The sequence below is a fragment of the Balearica regulorum genome, chromosome 12 (genome assembly GCF_011004875.1).
Source record: "Balearica regulorum gibbericeps isolate bBalReg1 chromosome 12, bBalReg1.pri, whole genome shotgun sequence".
Taxonomy (NCBI): domain Eukaryota; kingdom Metazoa; phylum Chordata; class Aves; order Gruiformes; family Gruidae; genus Balearica; species Balearica regulorum.
The window spans coordinates 4,334,884-4,352,587 of record NC_046195.1 but is presented as its reverse complement, the minus strand read 5'-3'; the positions used below and the strand labels follow the sequence as shown (position 1 = coordinate 4,352,587).

Sequence of the window (17,704 nt, the reverse complement as noted above, 5' to 3'; positions counted from 1 at the left end):
ACACGGTATGCCTACAGATATTTGTACACTACTTAGCACAAAGGTATCTATCTCAGTTTTACTGAGGACAACCAATGCTGGGCCATGCAATGTAACAGGCTCTTGTCCAAAGTGACTCTGAAAAGCAGACAAAAAAATCAGACTTAAATAGAAACACATTCCTTTTCATGAAGGATCACTTGGCAGATTTAATTAAAATCTTGTAGCTTTTTAGGTTTGATTTAAATTTGTAATACTCAAATTAAGCAAAGAGTAGCGGGCATACTGATTTAAATATATATTAACTCCTCAGGTTGATTAATGAAGATACCTAAATCTTTGTTAGTCTGAAGTTATGTGAATTTTGTATGGCTTCAGGTTTCATCAGAAACTCGAAATTTCAACTAGCCTTTACTAAAATCAAGTTAGGATAAAGACTTCTCACAGAATTCATGCAAAATCACCTTTGTTTGGACATGCTCTCCAATTTTCGAGTTTTCCTTAGAGCTTAAAAAACTGAAACTCAAAAACTACTGGTTTATAAAAACCAAGAGCTAGGTTAAAGCACAAAAAGCATTGACGTTAATTCTCTCAAACAAAATGGATGCAGACACACAGCTCTCCTAGCTCAAGCACCTCCAGCACAAGTAACAACGAAGAGTAAGAACATTTGATCTTGACATAAACTTAAGTCAGTCCAAACATAAATGAGGTCAGTCCATTCCATTCAGGGTGAGTTTCATTCACTTACTGCTCTCTCTCACTGCTCAATAGGAAGCCAAATATTGTCACTGATTCAGTGAATTCAATAACTGTGTATGAAAGTATTAAAATAAACTACACTCATTTTTAAACAAATACGTATGTTCTGATGAACCTTCTTGTACCTAATGGTAGTTCAGAATTTTTTATTACTTTATTTCCATAACTAACTCCTAGTGCAGACCTGGACATAATGATGTGTAGAGTATATAATAAAATTGGATGCTGAATTTGAGCTGGTGGAAAACAAGGAGCTAGCAGGGAAGCGCTGTAGTGGCGAGAACAACTGTCAAGGAAAATTACTCTAGCAGCAGCATTAGGAGATTGTGTTTCTAAGTCTGATAGCAGGCTGCTGCTCACAAGTCTTGGATCAGTATCTCTGCAACAAAAGCTACAAGAGTATGAATGGTAGGAGAAGTTGACTGTTGTTTGGACGCTAGTTAAAGGACCTCATAGCCCACCTGAGTACATCTGTGATTTCAAGTAGCAAGAACAGTTTATTATCGCCCTAAACCTCCTCGGCCAGAAACTGTAAGTTGAGGGTTACTTCTTGTTACTTATTTTTCCATTATTAGATTACAGGAGAGATTTATCAAATTCCCTTTTGGCAGAGGGAAAGAAAGAGAAAAGACCACAGAATGTGCCTTGCAAACAGACCACGTATGTACTGTTACAAACACTACCGTGGCGGTGAAGCACACCAGACAGCTGGAGAATTGAGCCTATGGATAAGGTCATGCACTTCAGTCTGCTTTGTTTAAGTGTACAATGCATCTTGTGGTAAGAGTGAGATGAAAAACTAGCGAGCTCTAAAGACAGAATAGGACTTTAGTTAAATTTTGGCTAAAACTATTGCTTCACAAAAGCTGCATTTGTTTTGGCAACTTGATATCAAAATGGTGGGGGGGTAAACAATATCTGCAGAATCTCAGTGATTTGGAGGGAAGGAACCCCAGCTCAAATCCATTCTCCTCCCTCTTCGTAATAATTGGAATGAAAAACATGGAAACTTTAAGTCTACCATATGTGTACCCCATATCCTACCAAGCATTCCTTTGTCAGAAAGGGCTCAGGTTTTATCGAGGAATATTTGATAGAGGCATATTTTTGCAAAAAACCACAAAAATATTTCAATGCATTTCCGCCATGGAGCAGAAATTAATTTTAACGTTGTAGTAAGCTATATGGCCAGGAAGCCACAGTCAACTAATAAATAAGAAACCTCTGAGAAAAAGTGCAAATAGTCACCTTTGCCTGGCATGTGAAAAGCCTAACAGGTATGCAAGATCCTAGTAGCAAAAGATTTTATCCAAGCCCTTGTCATCTCAGATTCAGGAGTCTCTGCTGATGTCCAGCCACATTACAAACAGACAAAACAAGACAGTGAGCTCCTTTTCATACCGAAGAGCAGCGCTGTTCTCCCCAGCCACAACACACTGTACAACTGAGATCTCTCTCTGCAAGAATTGGCAGGTCTCCAGTCCCAGAATACACGTTTAGTATCACATATTTCCCTACTCAGGGCATTATATCCAAACTTGCAAGGAAAAGGCTCATCTTACAGATAACCTTAACCTTTAGCTGCTATGATTTTATCAGCCAGGATTCTCTTTATAAGAATTACAAACTCATTAAGTGCAACCCCCCGTGACTACAGTGTAGCAGCACTGAGCTGTTATTGTTTTCAATAGTATTATATCCTTCACTGGCTTGGTAAATGAGATGCAAGTACAGTTGGAACTTAAATTATGCAGCATACACAGCAATTATATTCAGAACCTTATAATTATATAGTGTACTTAGTGCTTCATTAACACAGATGTCTGGTTGGAGCCTGTCTTAAACCTACAAAGGCAAAGAAATTAAACATTAAGGCTGTCACTTGGTGCTCGATTGCTCTCAAAAGTTAACTCTCCATGGCAGAAGCAGCCTCTCATTTCAAAGGGTTCAAACCATGCCAGACAGCCTGAAGTACTTGTTATTGTTTTTCATTTTCATATGTATCCTAAACACTTCTCAGGAGAGAGATAGGAACAGGCGTGACAAGTGTACTTATCCCTTTAGGAATAATCAATCACAAATGGAATCGAGACTGCAGTCATTTGTCAAATCCATTAATCCATTCGTATCTCTGCCTCCTGATTTTATCATTATGTGCAAACTCTAGATAACTTAAGAGAATGAAATTCCTGCTAAAAAAAAAAAATAATCCCCAAAATTGCCTTAAAGATTCTGCTAAAAGAGTTTGTTCTGTAGTGCTGAGACCTGTTTATGTAAAACATCATGCATTTCATGGGGGTTTTTTGTTTGTTTATTTTTTGCATGACATGCATCTTGCTCAGTCCAGACTTTCTGAAGAGACACAGCACTAAAGTTGCTGTGTTTGCTTCCTTGAATTCTCTGGGGACATAAATTTTGCCAGCAAAGTTCAGGGAGAAAATATTATTTCATGAGTGCTGATTATGGGAATGACCACAGTCACTTTTGCATTTAAGTAGTCCAGTGGTACTGTGGATTTTGTACATTTTTGTTGTCTTAAAATCTTATAAAGATAATAGTGTTACAGGAATTCCTTTCTTCTGCTTTTACATACTTACAGTCGGGGACAATTCTTCATGACAATACCCATTCCCTTGTAATCTACTGTTTCCCCCTGCACGTGTACCCATGAATGCACACTCTAGCTGCTCCTATCCCACTCTTTATGCCATTTCCTTTAGCCGCTAAAAACAGGCTTGGGCAGACAGTCAGTACTGAGACAGTTTGCAAATCAGCAGAAGAGATTGCAAGCCACCAAGAAAAATACAGACGCACAATTTCTTAGCCTAGGACATTAAGACAGTTACAACGTAAGTAGCCACGATACTGTCCATAACCCACGCTTACCTGTTTCCCTACTCACTGCAAAGCACATTTGCTTTGCCTGTGCTTGTTCCTGAATTCCCAAGGTCTTCATTAAAGCATCACAGGGTAATGCTAAAGTACATTCCGACCACCTTAAAGACTGCTGCCATGAAACAGCAGTCAGTGTATCTCTCCACGCAAGTAGCCCGATGCTTTGCCAGGCACTGATACACTGAAGTACACTAAGACACTCTGAGCTAAAGGCTGGAGAAGGGACAGGCAGAGAGAAAGTCTTTGAACAAGTGTTAAAGGGGTAGCATATTGTTCTACTTTTCTACCAGACACAAAGAATAGTTCATGTGGAGGCCCATACAGCTATGAAAAGTAAGAAGTCTCACTGCTATTTTACCATCACAGCCAGACACACTTTGGATTTCTTGTTGACTACAGAGCTTGTAAAGGCAAGGCCAAATATAACAGCATTTCTGCGCCTCCTAATGCATCTGCGTTCAGTACATAAGAATCAAACAGCATCGGCTTCCCAAAACATTTGATCTAGGCTAAGAAAAAACTAGAACAAAGGAAAGTATGTCTCTCTGACACCTGAGTTGACAGCACTGAGAAATTAAACCATTTACTTCATTTCACATGGGGAGTCTGTGGCTGATCTCAGACTTGAAACTAAATGTCACAGCTTAGATGTCCAAATTTCAACCAAATGACTTCGCCAAAATTCATGGGTTTTAGTATGCCACTGAAATGAAGATGACTTGGACAATAAACAGCAGTATTTACAACACACAAGGTAAGCACAGAGGCTGACACCTTTTTTTTTTTTAAAAAGTTTGTTCTCTTTCAGAAATATTTTGGACAGCTGTACAACAGCCTTGTCACAGATTCAACATAGGCTGTCCTCAATTGTGGTAACAGTCCACAAGTATAAACAATAGCAGCTAGAACCTGTCAGTTACAATATAATTAGGTACAACATCAAATCTGTCCATCATTAATAAGGGAATCCATCCTAGCAATGAAGACAACCTATTATTCGCATTGCTACTATTATCTAGGAGACTTGTCACTGAATAAGAACACAGAGACAATATTACTGGGCTGTTTGGGAGTCTACTTTCATAAGCATGCTTTAGGAGAGCACAAGTTCAGCTTACTTAATTGTTGTGCAGTTCAGGAGAGGATGTGGAAGGTATGTGGGGAAGAGAGACAGTGGACAATCCAGAATAGCAGGGTAACTTCTTGCTCTTTTTTCGAAGTTTATTTTTAATACTGGTTCCAGAACGTGATGCTCTGGGGCAGAATTTGACTTGAGAGAATGACAGAAGTGCAGCCTAACAGTTCTGAATGCCTCAATGCATAACAGTGGTATTGCTACAGAGCATTAGAATAAAGAGAGCCTTTAAGCAACTGTTTGCATAGGTGTATGTTTATATGAATCTTCCTCTGACATTCCAGAAACACGACATCACTGAGTAGCTGTCATGAAAGGCTGAAAATATGTAAACAAAATATTGAGAAGACAGTACAGGTTACCTGACTCGTCAGAGCCTCTGAGGCCAGAGGGGGAAGTAGTCCGGAAGCTGATTCTGTCATTTGAGAAGAGCAATCCATTTCTTCCCCAAAAACCAAACAGATGTTCCCTTTCTGCATGTTCAGCCTATTTCTTTATGTCATGTCCTTATTCATCTTAATTTCATTCATTAAAGAATTCTAAAAAAAGAGGATTTTTATTATTACTATTTTTTGGTAGTTGTTAAAACTTGAAATTCCCATAAAATAGATGATACGTTAGAAGATGTTGACAGATACACTTTACAGTGAAATATGTTTTCAGGAAGTTCTTTGAAAAGTAAGTGAGCCTGGCAAAGGACAGTGCTCTGGCGTTCTGCCAGTCAAGAGACAACACTCAATTCCCTAGATGAGCCAGGACAAATTACTATTGAACAGATTTGCAAGAGATTTTAGGCAGCAACCTCCCACCGACTTTAACGGTAATTAGGTTCCTACATACCTGATGGAAAACAACATCTTAGCCTTTCTGTACTTAATTTTCCAAAGGCTGTAAAATGCAAGTAATGCTACTGGAAAAATGAAATAAAGTTATAAGGGGTAAGGATACAGCTGGACCTACAAATTCATTTCATGTCTCTAGACATCAAGCTACAGCAGTATGAACACGGTAATACTGACATCAACGCATTTGGTACCGCTGCACCAGATGGAAAAGTTCATTAAACAAGAGTGGACACTAACAAATGCTTTTAAGGTAAGCAGAGATGACCCTCCATTTTCCCTCATCTCCTCCCTCACAGGTTTTGTTATTCCTTATAATGTTACAAGGTTACACCGAGCTCTTCCTAGCCTGCTTCAGTTCTTGCTCAGATGTGCATTTCTCAAGATTGAAGCTGACTTAAAGAAACTATGGTTGGTATGCCAGCCAGCTGGTTTTAACAGTATAATTACATTCCAGACAAGCTAAGGGACTTGAAGGAAACTTCTCACACTAAAAGTCTCAAAGCCATAAAACATAGGAAGACAACAAAACTCAAGCCCAACTGCAATTCAGAATTCGATTAGTTACTGTGAAGGTAAAAGACACACTGGAGAACTTGCATGTATTGGAGTGATCCTCTTTAAACGGCTTCCTTGCCACATAGGGAGGAAAACAGAAACACCTAGGTGCTGAGCTCTGCTTGGTCAGAAAGCAGGGCTGCCTCAGGCACGTCACTTCATCTACCTTACAGCAGTATCTTGAAAACAGCAGTTGTACCCACGGGATAGAACTAGATGGTTCTGACTCTACATCAAAATGCAAACACACAATTCTGACTTAAGATTATTTTCTATAGAAGAGTAGGGTAAACGTTTCAGCATCCTTCCCCACGACCCAAAACATGCTCTATGTATCTAAAAAGCAAGATTTGGAGCACAACAACATACCCAGGGCACCATATCATAAAAAACAACAGCATACTATAGGAAGGAGCTTACAGGAAAACTGAAAGAAAAAAAAAAAAAAGAGCTTTCACAATATAAGGTGTTCATTGTTTGAATAAAAACATTAATTGTATATTTGTCCTTTTTTCTTCACATTTAAGACATTCAGTTGTGGGAATGCAAGCCTAAAAGGGTTTATTTGCGATACAAACCCTACTCCAAATAAATGACACAAGTCACATATGTGGTTGCCTGTGCTTAGGAAGCCAAAACACAGCTTCAAGATCTAATTTTAGGTTTACTAGACTTCACAGAGTTTGCCAGTCGTTGGCTCCTCTTTCTAATTGGATGATAAATTATGTTTGGTCCCTTGACAGCAAGAAATAAAATAAATGACATCCTATCCAGCATCATATATTCTCTGAGCTCTGAGTCAGTACGATATCTTTAAACCTGAAAATAATTTCATTTAGGTTTACTGACAGCAATTGGTTACTTAACAGTGTGTGTCATAAGCCAAGTCAGCTCCACCTTCTGTTAGCATCGCATTGTCCTTTCTCCAGTGAATAAGCTTACAGCATCCTGTGCTTTGATTTTGCATAATCTACAGTTAGAAGCAAGTAAAAATCCTAAAAATATATTATGAAATCATGTGTACATTCTTAAGTTAATATACATAATCACAGATGATAGCGTCTAGCTAAAATTGTCCTGAATGCAGGACTTACCTAGATTCAAGAGGCTGCCTTTAGAGCTCTGACATGATGGTTTATCTAGTTTCAGCAAAGAAAGGTCATTTATTCTCAGTTACAACAATTGCTTTTATGTCAACAGTTTTGTTCATCATGCCTTTTCGCCACTATTCAGATTGGTTTCAACTGGCTATCTCAAGCTTAAGAAGTCTGCATGTTATTACTTTTTGGCCTTTTTCACTTTGGTTTCCTTTTCTTGGAAAAACACTACTAATAATTTTATCTTTTCATGGTTGCATTTTTGTTAACTTTCAAAGCAAAGCCCTTGAGAATTCTTGCTGAATGTCTGTCTTAAAAAAAAAAACCCTCAAGCCTGAAAAAGCTGTTTTCCTCTCAAATTGAAGCGATTAGAGCAATTGCTCTGCTGCATGTAATTTTATCAAGCTAAATACTCACAGCTCTCTTTCCTTACACTTCAGAGAGTGCTTCTGTTAGTTGTAATTGCACTGGCATGCTCTTCCCAGCAGAGAGGACAGGGGTCTGTTGGTAACTACTTCTACAATCCATTTGTATGCTCTCAGCTCATTTATGAAACACAGCTCAACCAAAGGCCATGCAAGGTTCACAAAACTTCTGCATAAAAGCACCTTCCTGGAAGTTTTTTTGTAGGAAGTCTGTGGTCACAGCCATAAAGAACTCGAAGCCTTCTGTAAATGGACTATGACAATAATTTGTAGTATGTTGGGGGGGGGTTTTGTTTGGTTTTTTGTTTTTTTTTAAAGACTAAACCACAGTATTTACAAAGAAACTGGAGTACAATGGCTGAAACAACACAACAGAAATCCTAGCATGGCAAGGTCACTGAAGGGAAAACATCTTGCTGTTTCTGTAAGACTATGGAATTAAACTAAAAAAGCCCAAAACCTTAATCTGTTAGACACTCTGCTGACACCTCACCATAAAGATGGTGAGGTCACAAATGTCACTGTATTTACTATTTAAGCTGCAAATAAGGAGTGAGTTTTGGTTTGTTGGGGGTTTTAGGGGCTTTTTTTGGGTTGTGGGGTGGGGGGGTTTTTCTGTCAAAAAAAGTAAACATAGTTGCTAACTCTCCTAAAGGATCTACACAGAACCTAAACTGTAGCAGATGCCAGATTATGACAGAATGATCTACAACTTTTCTTAATAGAGCATTTAACAGAAATTTTGCTTGGCTACTAAAAAGTAGATACATTCTTCATGTGTGTGAAAGATACAGAAGTAAATCCAATTCACAATATATTATGGGTCTCTTTTGAACCTTTCACACAAGATGATCATAGAAATATCACTGACTTACCACAGCCCTCTGATACAGACTGGAAGAAAATTTTTATCACATGAAAAACAACAAACATGACTTCATTTCAGGCTCAGTAAGTACCTGGGCAGTGTCAGGGTGACTTCTAACCAAACCAGTTTGTGTTATAGAGGGAAGTATCACAAAACCACTACTCTAACAATATGCTAATTTTGAAATCTAACGAGACGCACTATTTTATATAGGGGAAAAAAAAAAAATCAGCTGCCACTTTTAAACACACTGGCATTTTCATTCGCAACTCATGTTTTTACTAACTGATTGTATAGAATACAGTGACTTTGCAGACTAAGTTTCAATATTGACAACAGGGACATATGCTATGTCTGATAATGTCACTGTCTGACACCTTTAATTCCCATCTCTCTACAGCTCATGCAAAGGTAACCAACATATACTGGCCCAAAGACCATCTCAGTGTCCACTGCCAGAGGAGAACCAGAACAGTAAAGGAACATGGACTCCAACAGAAGGATCTAGTTTACTGGAATAAGCAGAGAGCAAATAAACAGTTAGATTTATTAAATCTTGCTTTGAATTTCAAACGTTTCTGAACAATGCTATGAATTATTACAGGCCATCAGTAGAGTAACATGTTACCTGCATTACAGCCAACTGATGCCTTAAACACCATTTTGGGTCATTAGCCCTGAGTCACAAGAACCCATGACACCTACTGAATCATCACTAGCATCTCCTGAAGCTGTTAACTCTTTTTGGAAACTTCCCAACCACACAGCGACAAGCAGTGTGGCCCTTATCAGCTCCTCAGGTTGGAGGAGCAGAGTCTGCAGTGATATAGCACGAGCTCAGCAATTCTGGCAAGTTCCTGATAGCTTGGCAAGCATTTTGTGTAATCTGAAGCTCTAGAATAAAATGCACATGATAAAAAATTTCCCCGCTTAAGACACTTAGCTTTTTAGATTGAATATCAGCTCTCAGAGTGGTAATGAACAGAGTCCAGAGACCTAGGGAAGGTCAAAGCTGACTCATGCTCAGCAGGAATAGCTGATTTGATAAGCTGTTCCTTCTGCTACGTGGAGCAACACCAGTGCATACATAACACGCAGGCGGAAGGTTAGCACACTGTACCTTTCTGTTTAAAGGTCCAAATCCAGCTAGATATGGACTGAAGGTAAGACACCTGGGAACAGACTAATTGTAAGAGGGTAGCAGTATTGTGGTTAAATTGTTTTTCTCCTTCCCCATGTATGAAACAGATGGAAGTCATGCTGGCATTTTAATCAAGATTTTAGGAAATTATCTGTAAGGCCAAAACCACAGAGGGCTGCGGAAACCCTCCTTTCACTGCTCTTGGTGCATTCTTCTGGTCTGCCAAAACAAGAGGTGGAAGTCATCTCCCTATTTAATCTTCCCTATACTGAAGTAACAATCTCCTCCAATAGTAGGACAGCACAGAAGCTACAGTATTTATTCCCTTGACTCGTCCTACATTGCAAACAGGCAGATCAGTAGAAATTCTCTTTGTGAAGATTATAGATCCACAAAACTCTGATATCGAGGTTAACTACGCTCTCACAGAAGCTGTAGATTCTGTAGTTAAGTAAAGGTTACAAGTCCTGGCTTTAGGATACACAGTCACCCACTTACAGTGTAACTGAATCTGCATTATGGGCTGCCCAAAACAGGCCAGAGACTCCAACCCAAACATGCTGGCACTAGAGAGAACAAGTCTAGCTATTTGAGTGATTTATACGCCTCTCCTCACCAAAGCATTGCTGTGCATCACGCTCAGCTATTACAACAGGTTTTCACTCCAGTTCAAAACTGCTGATGTAAAGTTTTAACAATGTCACCTGAGCTAAATTAAGCTTGACCATCAGACAAGTATCTGCAAGTCCTATTCTGCATAAGATGCCAATAATTTGTCCAATGCTTTATCATTTTTAGTCCAGTGGTGAGCTGCACTATGTTTATTTTATGTGTATTTTTACTCAGAAGTAACATTTTTCATTTCAAAAGCATAGAACGAATACCATACAGAGTCTATTTTCTCAGCTGTTCAAATTTCCATCTGCTTTCTACTGCAATGCAAAGTGGAACATAAGTTTTACTTTTACAGAAATGGCAAAGCAAAGACTGGGATCAGGCTTGATATTCAGTGGTTAAAGACATTACTGAATTTGAGCTTTCCGAACACTACTCGCTGGGGTCCCTCAGCTCTGATGATACTTTCAAAGCAAGATACAGACTGAGGAGATACACTGAGATCATTTCCATCATTGAGATGCATGCTGGTAATAAGGAATTCACTTGAAAAAATGCATGACCCTGTCACTAAGTAAGGCTAAGGCCAGTTCTAAATAACCAAGGCTAGTTCTTCTCAGTTACTGTAGGCAGAGCGGCTTTGTTATCAAGAAAAAAAAAAAACCAAACCCCCACACAACCAAAAACCCAACCAACCAAACAATAAAAACTCCCACTATTTTCTCCGTACTTTCTCTAACAAATCACAGATTTTGGAAACAGTTGAAAGAACACTGAAAACTAGCAGGGAAAGCTGTTTTAAAAGGAAAAAGCTAAGATCATTCACACTGCTAGAAGAAATTTAAAAAAAATTCAAAAGCTTTGACTGTATCAGATGGCCGATTACAATCGTAGCAATGGTGACCAAGTACCAGATGCCAAAACTGTTTCAACAAAAGATTCAATATACATCAAACACATGACATAGAAGACTTTTGTGACAAGAAATAGTAATAGAGGTGCTACTTAGTGCTTAATAATTAAACTTACATTTTGCATCATAAGCAAAGTCTTGCTTTGTGTGTGTTGTAGGAAAAAATAATCCAAGGTTATTCTTCCAAATTTAAAGAACTAATTCAAATTATAAGTTAATCTAAGAACAGACTTAAGGTTTATGTCTGAGAAAGCCCAATACTGAACAATTTCCATAGACAGAAAAAACATTCCTAGTATGAAGATACTATGTGATGTGTGGTAAAGGTAAATTTCCTAGCTGCAATCATATGTCTCTGTTTACCAGGGAGTCCACCTAGCTGGATGACATGACTTTTTATCACAGATTTCCAAGTTCCTCCCCTACAAAGAATGCCTCAGTTATCTCTGCGTTTCGTTTTCATTACATAAATAAATATTTACTAGTTACACTGTCAGAACAGTGATTATGTGCCAGGCCCCAAGGTCCCATTACCACTGGTGAAATGTTGCATTTGCTGTCCTTTTAAGCTTCACCCAGAAAAAAAAAGTTTCACCTGTCTCAGCAAGCAGAGGTGATCCTCCACACACAAGGCAGGTAGGAGGCAGGAACTTGTAGCTGGAGAGGAGGGACTACAGGAGGCATGACAGGCCATTGATAAAAGATCTAGCATGGCTTTAATCACGAAACCACTATTAAAAAACCAAGAAACATGAGGAAACAACTAGGTAGTGATATTTAAGCGCACACAGCAGAAATTTCCTCAAAGTGAAATACAGACCATTCTAACATGCAGAAAACTGTCACAGCCTTCCTGCAAAATTAATTTCCCCAGTCTAAGCCTGATCCACTCATATTTAGCTCACTTTTTGCATTAACCAGGTATTAACTTGGGCTTCTAGGAACTTTTTAGGCGTAGGACCCCACAGAAAACAGCCATCTTGGTGCTCTAGTTTCCACAAATTCAGCAAACCCTGCTTGTTATTCTTGTCAGAAGAAAAAGCTCTTACAATTTTCAAGATATGCCCAGCTGCCTTCCTCAGAGACCACCATACTGTATCAGCAACAAACTGTCTGTCTCTCCCAAGAGAGAGCATTTCAAACTAGCAAGTGAACAAAATGCTTTTCCTGTTTCTTATGCATACTGAAAGACTTAGTTTTGATTTCCTATGAAGATCAGTTCATCAGACTACACATCTTGTATGCATACAAGGTCTCCTACCTCTGCAGAAAACATAGCGAAGCCAGACAAAAGCCGAAGAAAGTTGAGGCCAGAGATGACCATAGCTCCCAGTCACCAAGACAGGCAAGAAACTGGAATGGCAGGTGGTAAGGCCGGCACACATTGTGGAGGAAGGCAGAGCCCCTTCCCTACAGTGAAAGGACAATAGTGAAGGAAAGGGGGAGACTTCCTTACCCAGAAACTTCCCCCCAAAGTTTGTCTCTGTTAAGCATGATCTAAGTCCTCGTACGTTGCAGAGAGCTGAGCTGCGGTGAGCAGGACGCTGTAGTCCCATTCTCGCACCACCCTGCACGAACACGCTTTCTCAATGGGCACTGTCGTGAAACACCTTCAGACAAGCTCCATGGCACTTCCCACCCTCAGCCCTGACTTGACATGTAACAGTGACACTGCCCAGAAGGCACAAGTGTCAACAGCTCTCCACAGCCTGGCTGGCAACACATTTGGGTAATAGATCAGTGACTCTGATACAACCTTTTATGAATTACACCACACGTCTGAAATGCTAGCACTGTCTGTGCACCTATCACCACCACCAGTCTTTGCTAGTACAACTGGAAAAGGCTGCTGTTTGTACAAGAGCTCCTTTTGTCCAGCTAGGCAGAACTACCCCTCCAAATCACACTGTTAAAAGGCTCTCCAGTGAGCTTTATTGCTGCAACTTTCCTGGGAACGATACCACTAGCTCACTACACCAATTCTTCCTTCTTTTGGCCTGCTTTGGCCTCGATTCAAGAGTTTCCAATTCTTGGTTGTCTTTCCCTGACAACCTCCCTCGCCACAAGAACCAGCTGCATATTCCCAAGAAGTTTAGTTAGCCTTCACTTCCCCACATTTCCCAAGAAGCATTTCCATTGCTTTGGCATGTCATTAGAGTGATCTGCTACAAATGTTTCTGCAAAAGGCTTAGTCCAGGATCCTCCTCAAAACAGGCAAAACTTAACAGGTTTCTTGCAAAGGTTATTAAAATCAAATGGTCAAGGATGCAGTTTGCCATTACTTGAATAAGAGTGACATTTAGCAAGATAAACTCATATTTGAGGAGGGATAAATTTTTAAAACATTCTATGTAAAATATTTTTTTAAGTATTCATTTTTGATCAACATCTCAGACACAGAAAGAAACTCAATCTGCCAGAAAGTCTGATGCCTTCAAAGAGCGATAGCATTAAATGTCTATGAGGACTGTATAACATACTCCCAAATCACACTATCTACTGCCCTTGGGGAAAGGGGAAAGAGGAGAGAATCTTCTAATACCTCTGCAGGCACCGATTACTTTATACCACATTGCTTTCTAGCTCTTCTAGACTTCTAGACTAACTAGTGTAACTGAGGACTTTTTAAAATAAATATGCCTATAATGTATTCATCTTCAGTTAACTTCTCTAAACTCTTCCCCCTTCTCTCATCGTAAACTTTTTAAAGAAAAGAAATATTTCAATACTGTAGCAACAAGCTGTATCACAGATCTTGAAAGGGTTCTTTTTTAATTCTAAAATGTTGAAGTGTGCTAAATTCACTGAGGTTCCTCCTCTTGTTAGGCTCCCTTTCAGCTATTCCTAGAGAGCTTCAGGTTCCCCCAGACTTCACACTTACAAACTGACTGATACTATCTTGCAGGAAGTAACTGTAAACATAGATATATGATGATAAAGTATTGCACTCATTCCGCATAGGCCATGCTAAGCTTCCCAAGAGTAGCTGCTAGAATGAACAAGCCCAAAAGCAACTTCTTTTCCCTAATGCCACATGCCTGACTTGTTCCCTGTATGTACCCTTTGGAGAAGTTGAGTAACAGAGGTGTAAACCTAAGATTAATATTTGAAAGACTAAGGGAACATTGGAGCTAGACAGCTAGTTACGGCACACAGCTGCAGCTATGGAAAACCTGCTCCCCCTTTCTGCAAAGAGTTTCTCTCTCCCCATTGCCTTGGCACAGGAAACAACTGCATTTCCAGCATCCTTTGAGTTGCTTCTAGCTCAGCAGTGATTCCACGAATGATCTGGTTGAGGAGTCCACAAACTCACCATTTGCAAGGTTTTATACAGCTGGATCTGAAGAGCCTTTGCTGCAGCTACCTTCAATGCTGCACGATGACAGGAAGGGTCTAATTTCATCACTAGACCCAACATATCTAAGCCTTGTGAAGGAGCATTTGCAGTATATAACAGCAGCCTCCTTTAAGTGCTATGCAAAGGCTTTCAGATAAACAGGTGCTGGCTCTGTCAGCGAGATCATGTATTTTAACTTCAGACTGAATCCGAGCTAGAACGAGCATTAGGCCTTTATTAATGACTACTTTTCTCAAGAAATCACAAACTCTGTTAGGAGGACACAAACAGGACAGGATCTTCACAGACCCTGTTTGAAAACCTTTGTTTTCTAAGTCACTTCTGCTGCCAGAACAATAATAAATGAATCCTTCCACCTGCCTGTACCTGTCAGCAATTAACAGCTTGCTGCAGACATACTGAACTAAAAAAAGGCATCTGCAGGTTCTAAGGGCATCGGTCAGCATTGGAAAGGATTCTTGCGTTTCAGTCACCGCAACCTGTCTAGTGTGTTATTTTACTTCTAGCAAAGCAAGGTATTATTTGTCACTGGCCCTAATCAGTCGTTACTGCTCAGGGATATAGAGGCATTATAACCGAGTGGCACTCCACATATAACACACAGTTGAAACAAGAGGTCTGCAGAGCTCCTCACAAAACCTGAAAGTGAAAATACACTGACAAAGACAATGCGGGCATGTGTAAAGCATACAACTTGAACGCAGGCAGAGTAAGGAAGATAATTCCAATCTTGCAGCCCTCTTCTCACAATTTACAGTTACAGGGCTTTCCTTGAAAAATCGTAACAAGCAGCAGAGGTCTGCTTGTTACAATTTGCCTACTTCCTTCAGGTCTTCCAGGGAAGATTTTTGTCTACAGACCTCAGTACCAAGTAGACTTGGATTTCTCATCTACGAGAAGTATTACACATAAAATGCTGGGAACTAGAACACGGTTTTCTAGTGGAGTTTAATACCCCTTCGCCACATGAGGATGGCACCTGCTCACGTATACACCTACTCCTCCTTCTGGCTTACCTAGGAAAGGTCTTTCTTGCAGAGAATACACCCATTAAAAAAAGGCCACAATTTCACAGCCATGTTCCCATGACATGCAGCCAGGAAAGGAGGAGGGCTGCTGTGACCATGGCAAGCCTTTACCAGCCCGCGGCCTCTCAGGTAGATTCAAACAGCTAGGGCCAGCCTTTACCAGGTTGTTTCAACTACACTTCTCCATTCAAAAGGACCAATAACTATCAGCTTCAAGAGAAGAGTGAGGCTCATCATCTCAAGAGACACTGGATTTCCAGATCCAATTCAGAAATCAAAGTAAAAACATGCTACTCAGTTTCCACTTTCTCATTTTAGCAGTTTGACTGTTACAGCACATAATAGGGCCTCTCAGGAAGGCCTCAACTATTACATTTTCTGTAACTACGTATTTCCTGAGAGGGAATGGGAAAATAAACCAAACAAAACCACCAAACAAACCCAATCCCAAAAAACCATCTCCCCTTAAGAGAATTCTTCTTTACAACTCTAAATAAGAAATAGCTGGGAGTGGAAAAAAAAAAAAAAAAAAGATTTGGCAAGGAATCGGCTTCAACTGAAATGTTTTAATGTAACTAAATTATTGGCCCTTGAAAAAGGGTAATTGCACACATACAGTCATTTATCAAAACCAACTGCAAAATGTTGGGAAAGAAGCCCTAATCTAGCTATTTGCATATTAAAAAAGAAAATCACTGGAGGTTTGGACCCTGAATGGAAACCAGCTATCCTCTCCCAGAGCACTGTATGTTGCCAAGTGACTGAGGGAGCCCTGTGTCATCCAGCTCACAAACCCAGCAGTGTGTTTAAGCAGGTGCTTATGGTTAAGCATGATAATAGCCCATTAACTCCACCTATAATTAATACCTGCAGATAAACCTTTATAGATTAAAAGCTACATACAGGTATTAACCAGTCCAGCTGAAATTTTGACAGGTAAATCTTCTCAGGAATACATACACAATGTTTTGTGGGCAGATACGCATGTGCTCTCGTCAGTGCTCGGAGCCAGTTGAAAACAACAGTGCTGTGCAGCACTGTTCAAAACAGCAAGCCAAACTAAAGCGCTGTGTCTGTGACAATAGCGCCATGGGTTCCTGTTTCCTAGCTGGTTCAGAGAACAGACAGGTGCACTCAGTCTAAAGCACAGACACAGATGATGCCTATCTATGACAGACAATGTAAACATACCTTTTGCTGTCCTAGTTGCAAGAAAAGAAACAGGAAAAATAGTTAGCACGCTTAAAAAAATAGTAACATCCAAAGTGCAGTTTTCGTAAAGGGATGTGTTTCTATTGTTGTGTATTGCAATTGATTTCAGCTATCATGCACGGTCTTTGTTTTCAGATGTGGCAAATATCCCTACGTGTCAGCTTTTAGAATAGTGTGGTGTCATCAGTACAAACTTACCTTCCTAGCTCTTCCCCAATTTCATAAACATCCTCCACCTTCTGTTGCTTGAACAAAGCCATATTTGGACTTTTCATTGATGCACGAAGATGATGCAACTAGAATATTAAGAAAGAATGACATTCATTATGATCTTCCAACAGGCATAGACTCAGTAAGACACATTTCTGGTATAGTCACTGTGAATCCATTGTAGCTCATTCATGGCCAAAGCTACCAGTGATCAGTCAAAAGAATTAATTTAGCGGTCTCAGCCAAATAGTGAGGGTGCAAATCTGGAAAGAAGTGAGCACCTATCAGTGAAGGGCAGGAACTCTCTTCACTTAAGTACCTGAGCATGTACTTAACCAGAAGCACAGAACACACCTTGAAACATAGACGTGATGGAAGTAAAGCAACTAATTAATCGCTTGACAAACTTATGGACAATAAAGCATCCACACTACACTAAAGAGAGCTAGCATGAGAATCAGCATTACAGGCTTCTTCATGAAAGTGTCAGCAGGCAGACCACAAACCAAAGAGAGCACAAGACAGAGGTTCCTTCTTCTCATGTCAGGCAGTGTTTCGGAAGTATAGAGGCAGGACAGCAAACAGAAGCCTCAACTACTGCTGCAAAAAGGCATTGTGATTCTGTCTACAGAGTTTTCAGTGCACCATCTTTCATCACACAGTAGG

At 39.9% G+C, this 17,704-nt stretch overlaps 1 protein-coding gene across 5 annotated transcripts in view; it reads right to left on the bottom strand.

The window, feature by feature from the left end:
• Positions 1 to 17,704, bottom strand: part of DAPK2 (death associated protein kinase 2) — a 55,571-nt gene that overhangs the window by 29,040 nt on the left and 8,827 nt on the right. For 2 of the 5 annotated variants that reach the window (XM_075764921.1, XM_010302016.2), the window contains exon 1: positions 17,027 to 17,121. The exons of 1 other annotated variant lie outside the window; for it this stretch is intronic. In XM_075764921.1, the coding sequence (XP_075621036.1) occupies positions 17,027 to 17,103 (77 nt within the window). In that variant the 5' untranslated portion in view covers positions 17,104 to 17,121. Of the gene's footprint in view, positions 1 to 3,627; positions 3,767 to 17,026; positions 17,125 to 17,704 lie in introns of those variants that run through there. 2 more of the 5 variants (XM_075764920.1, XM_075764919.1) reach the window with 2 other exon arrangements.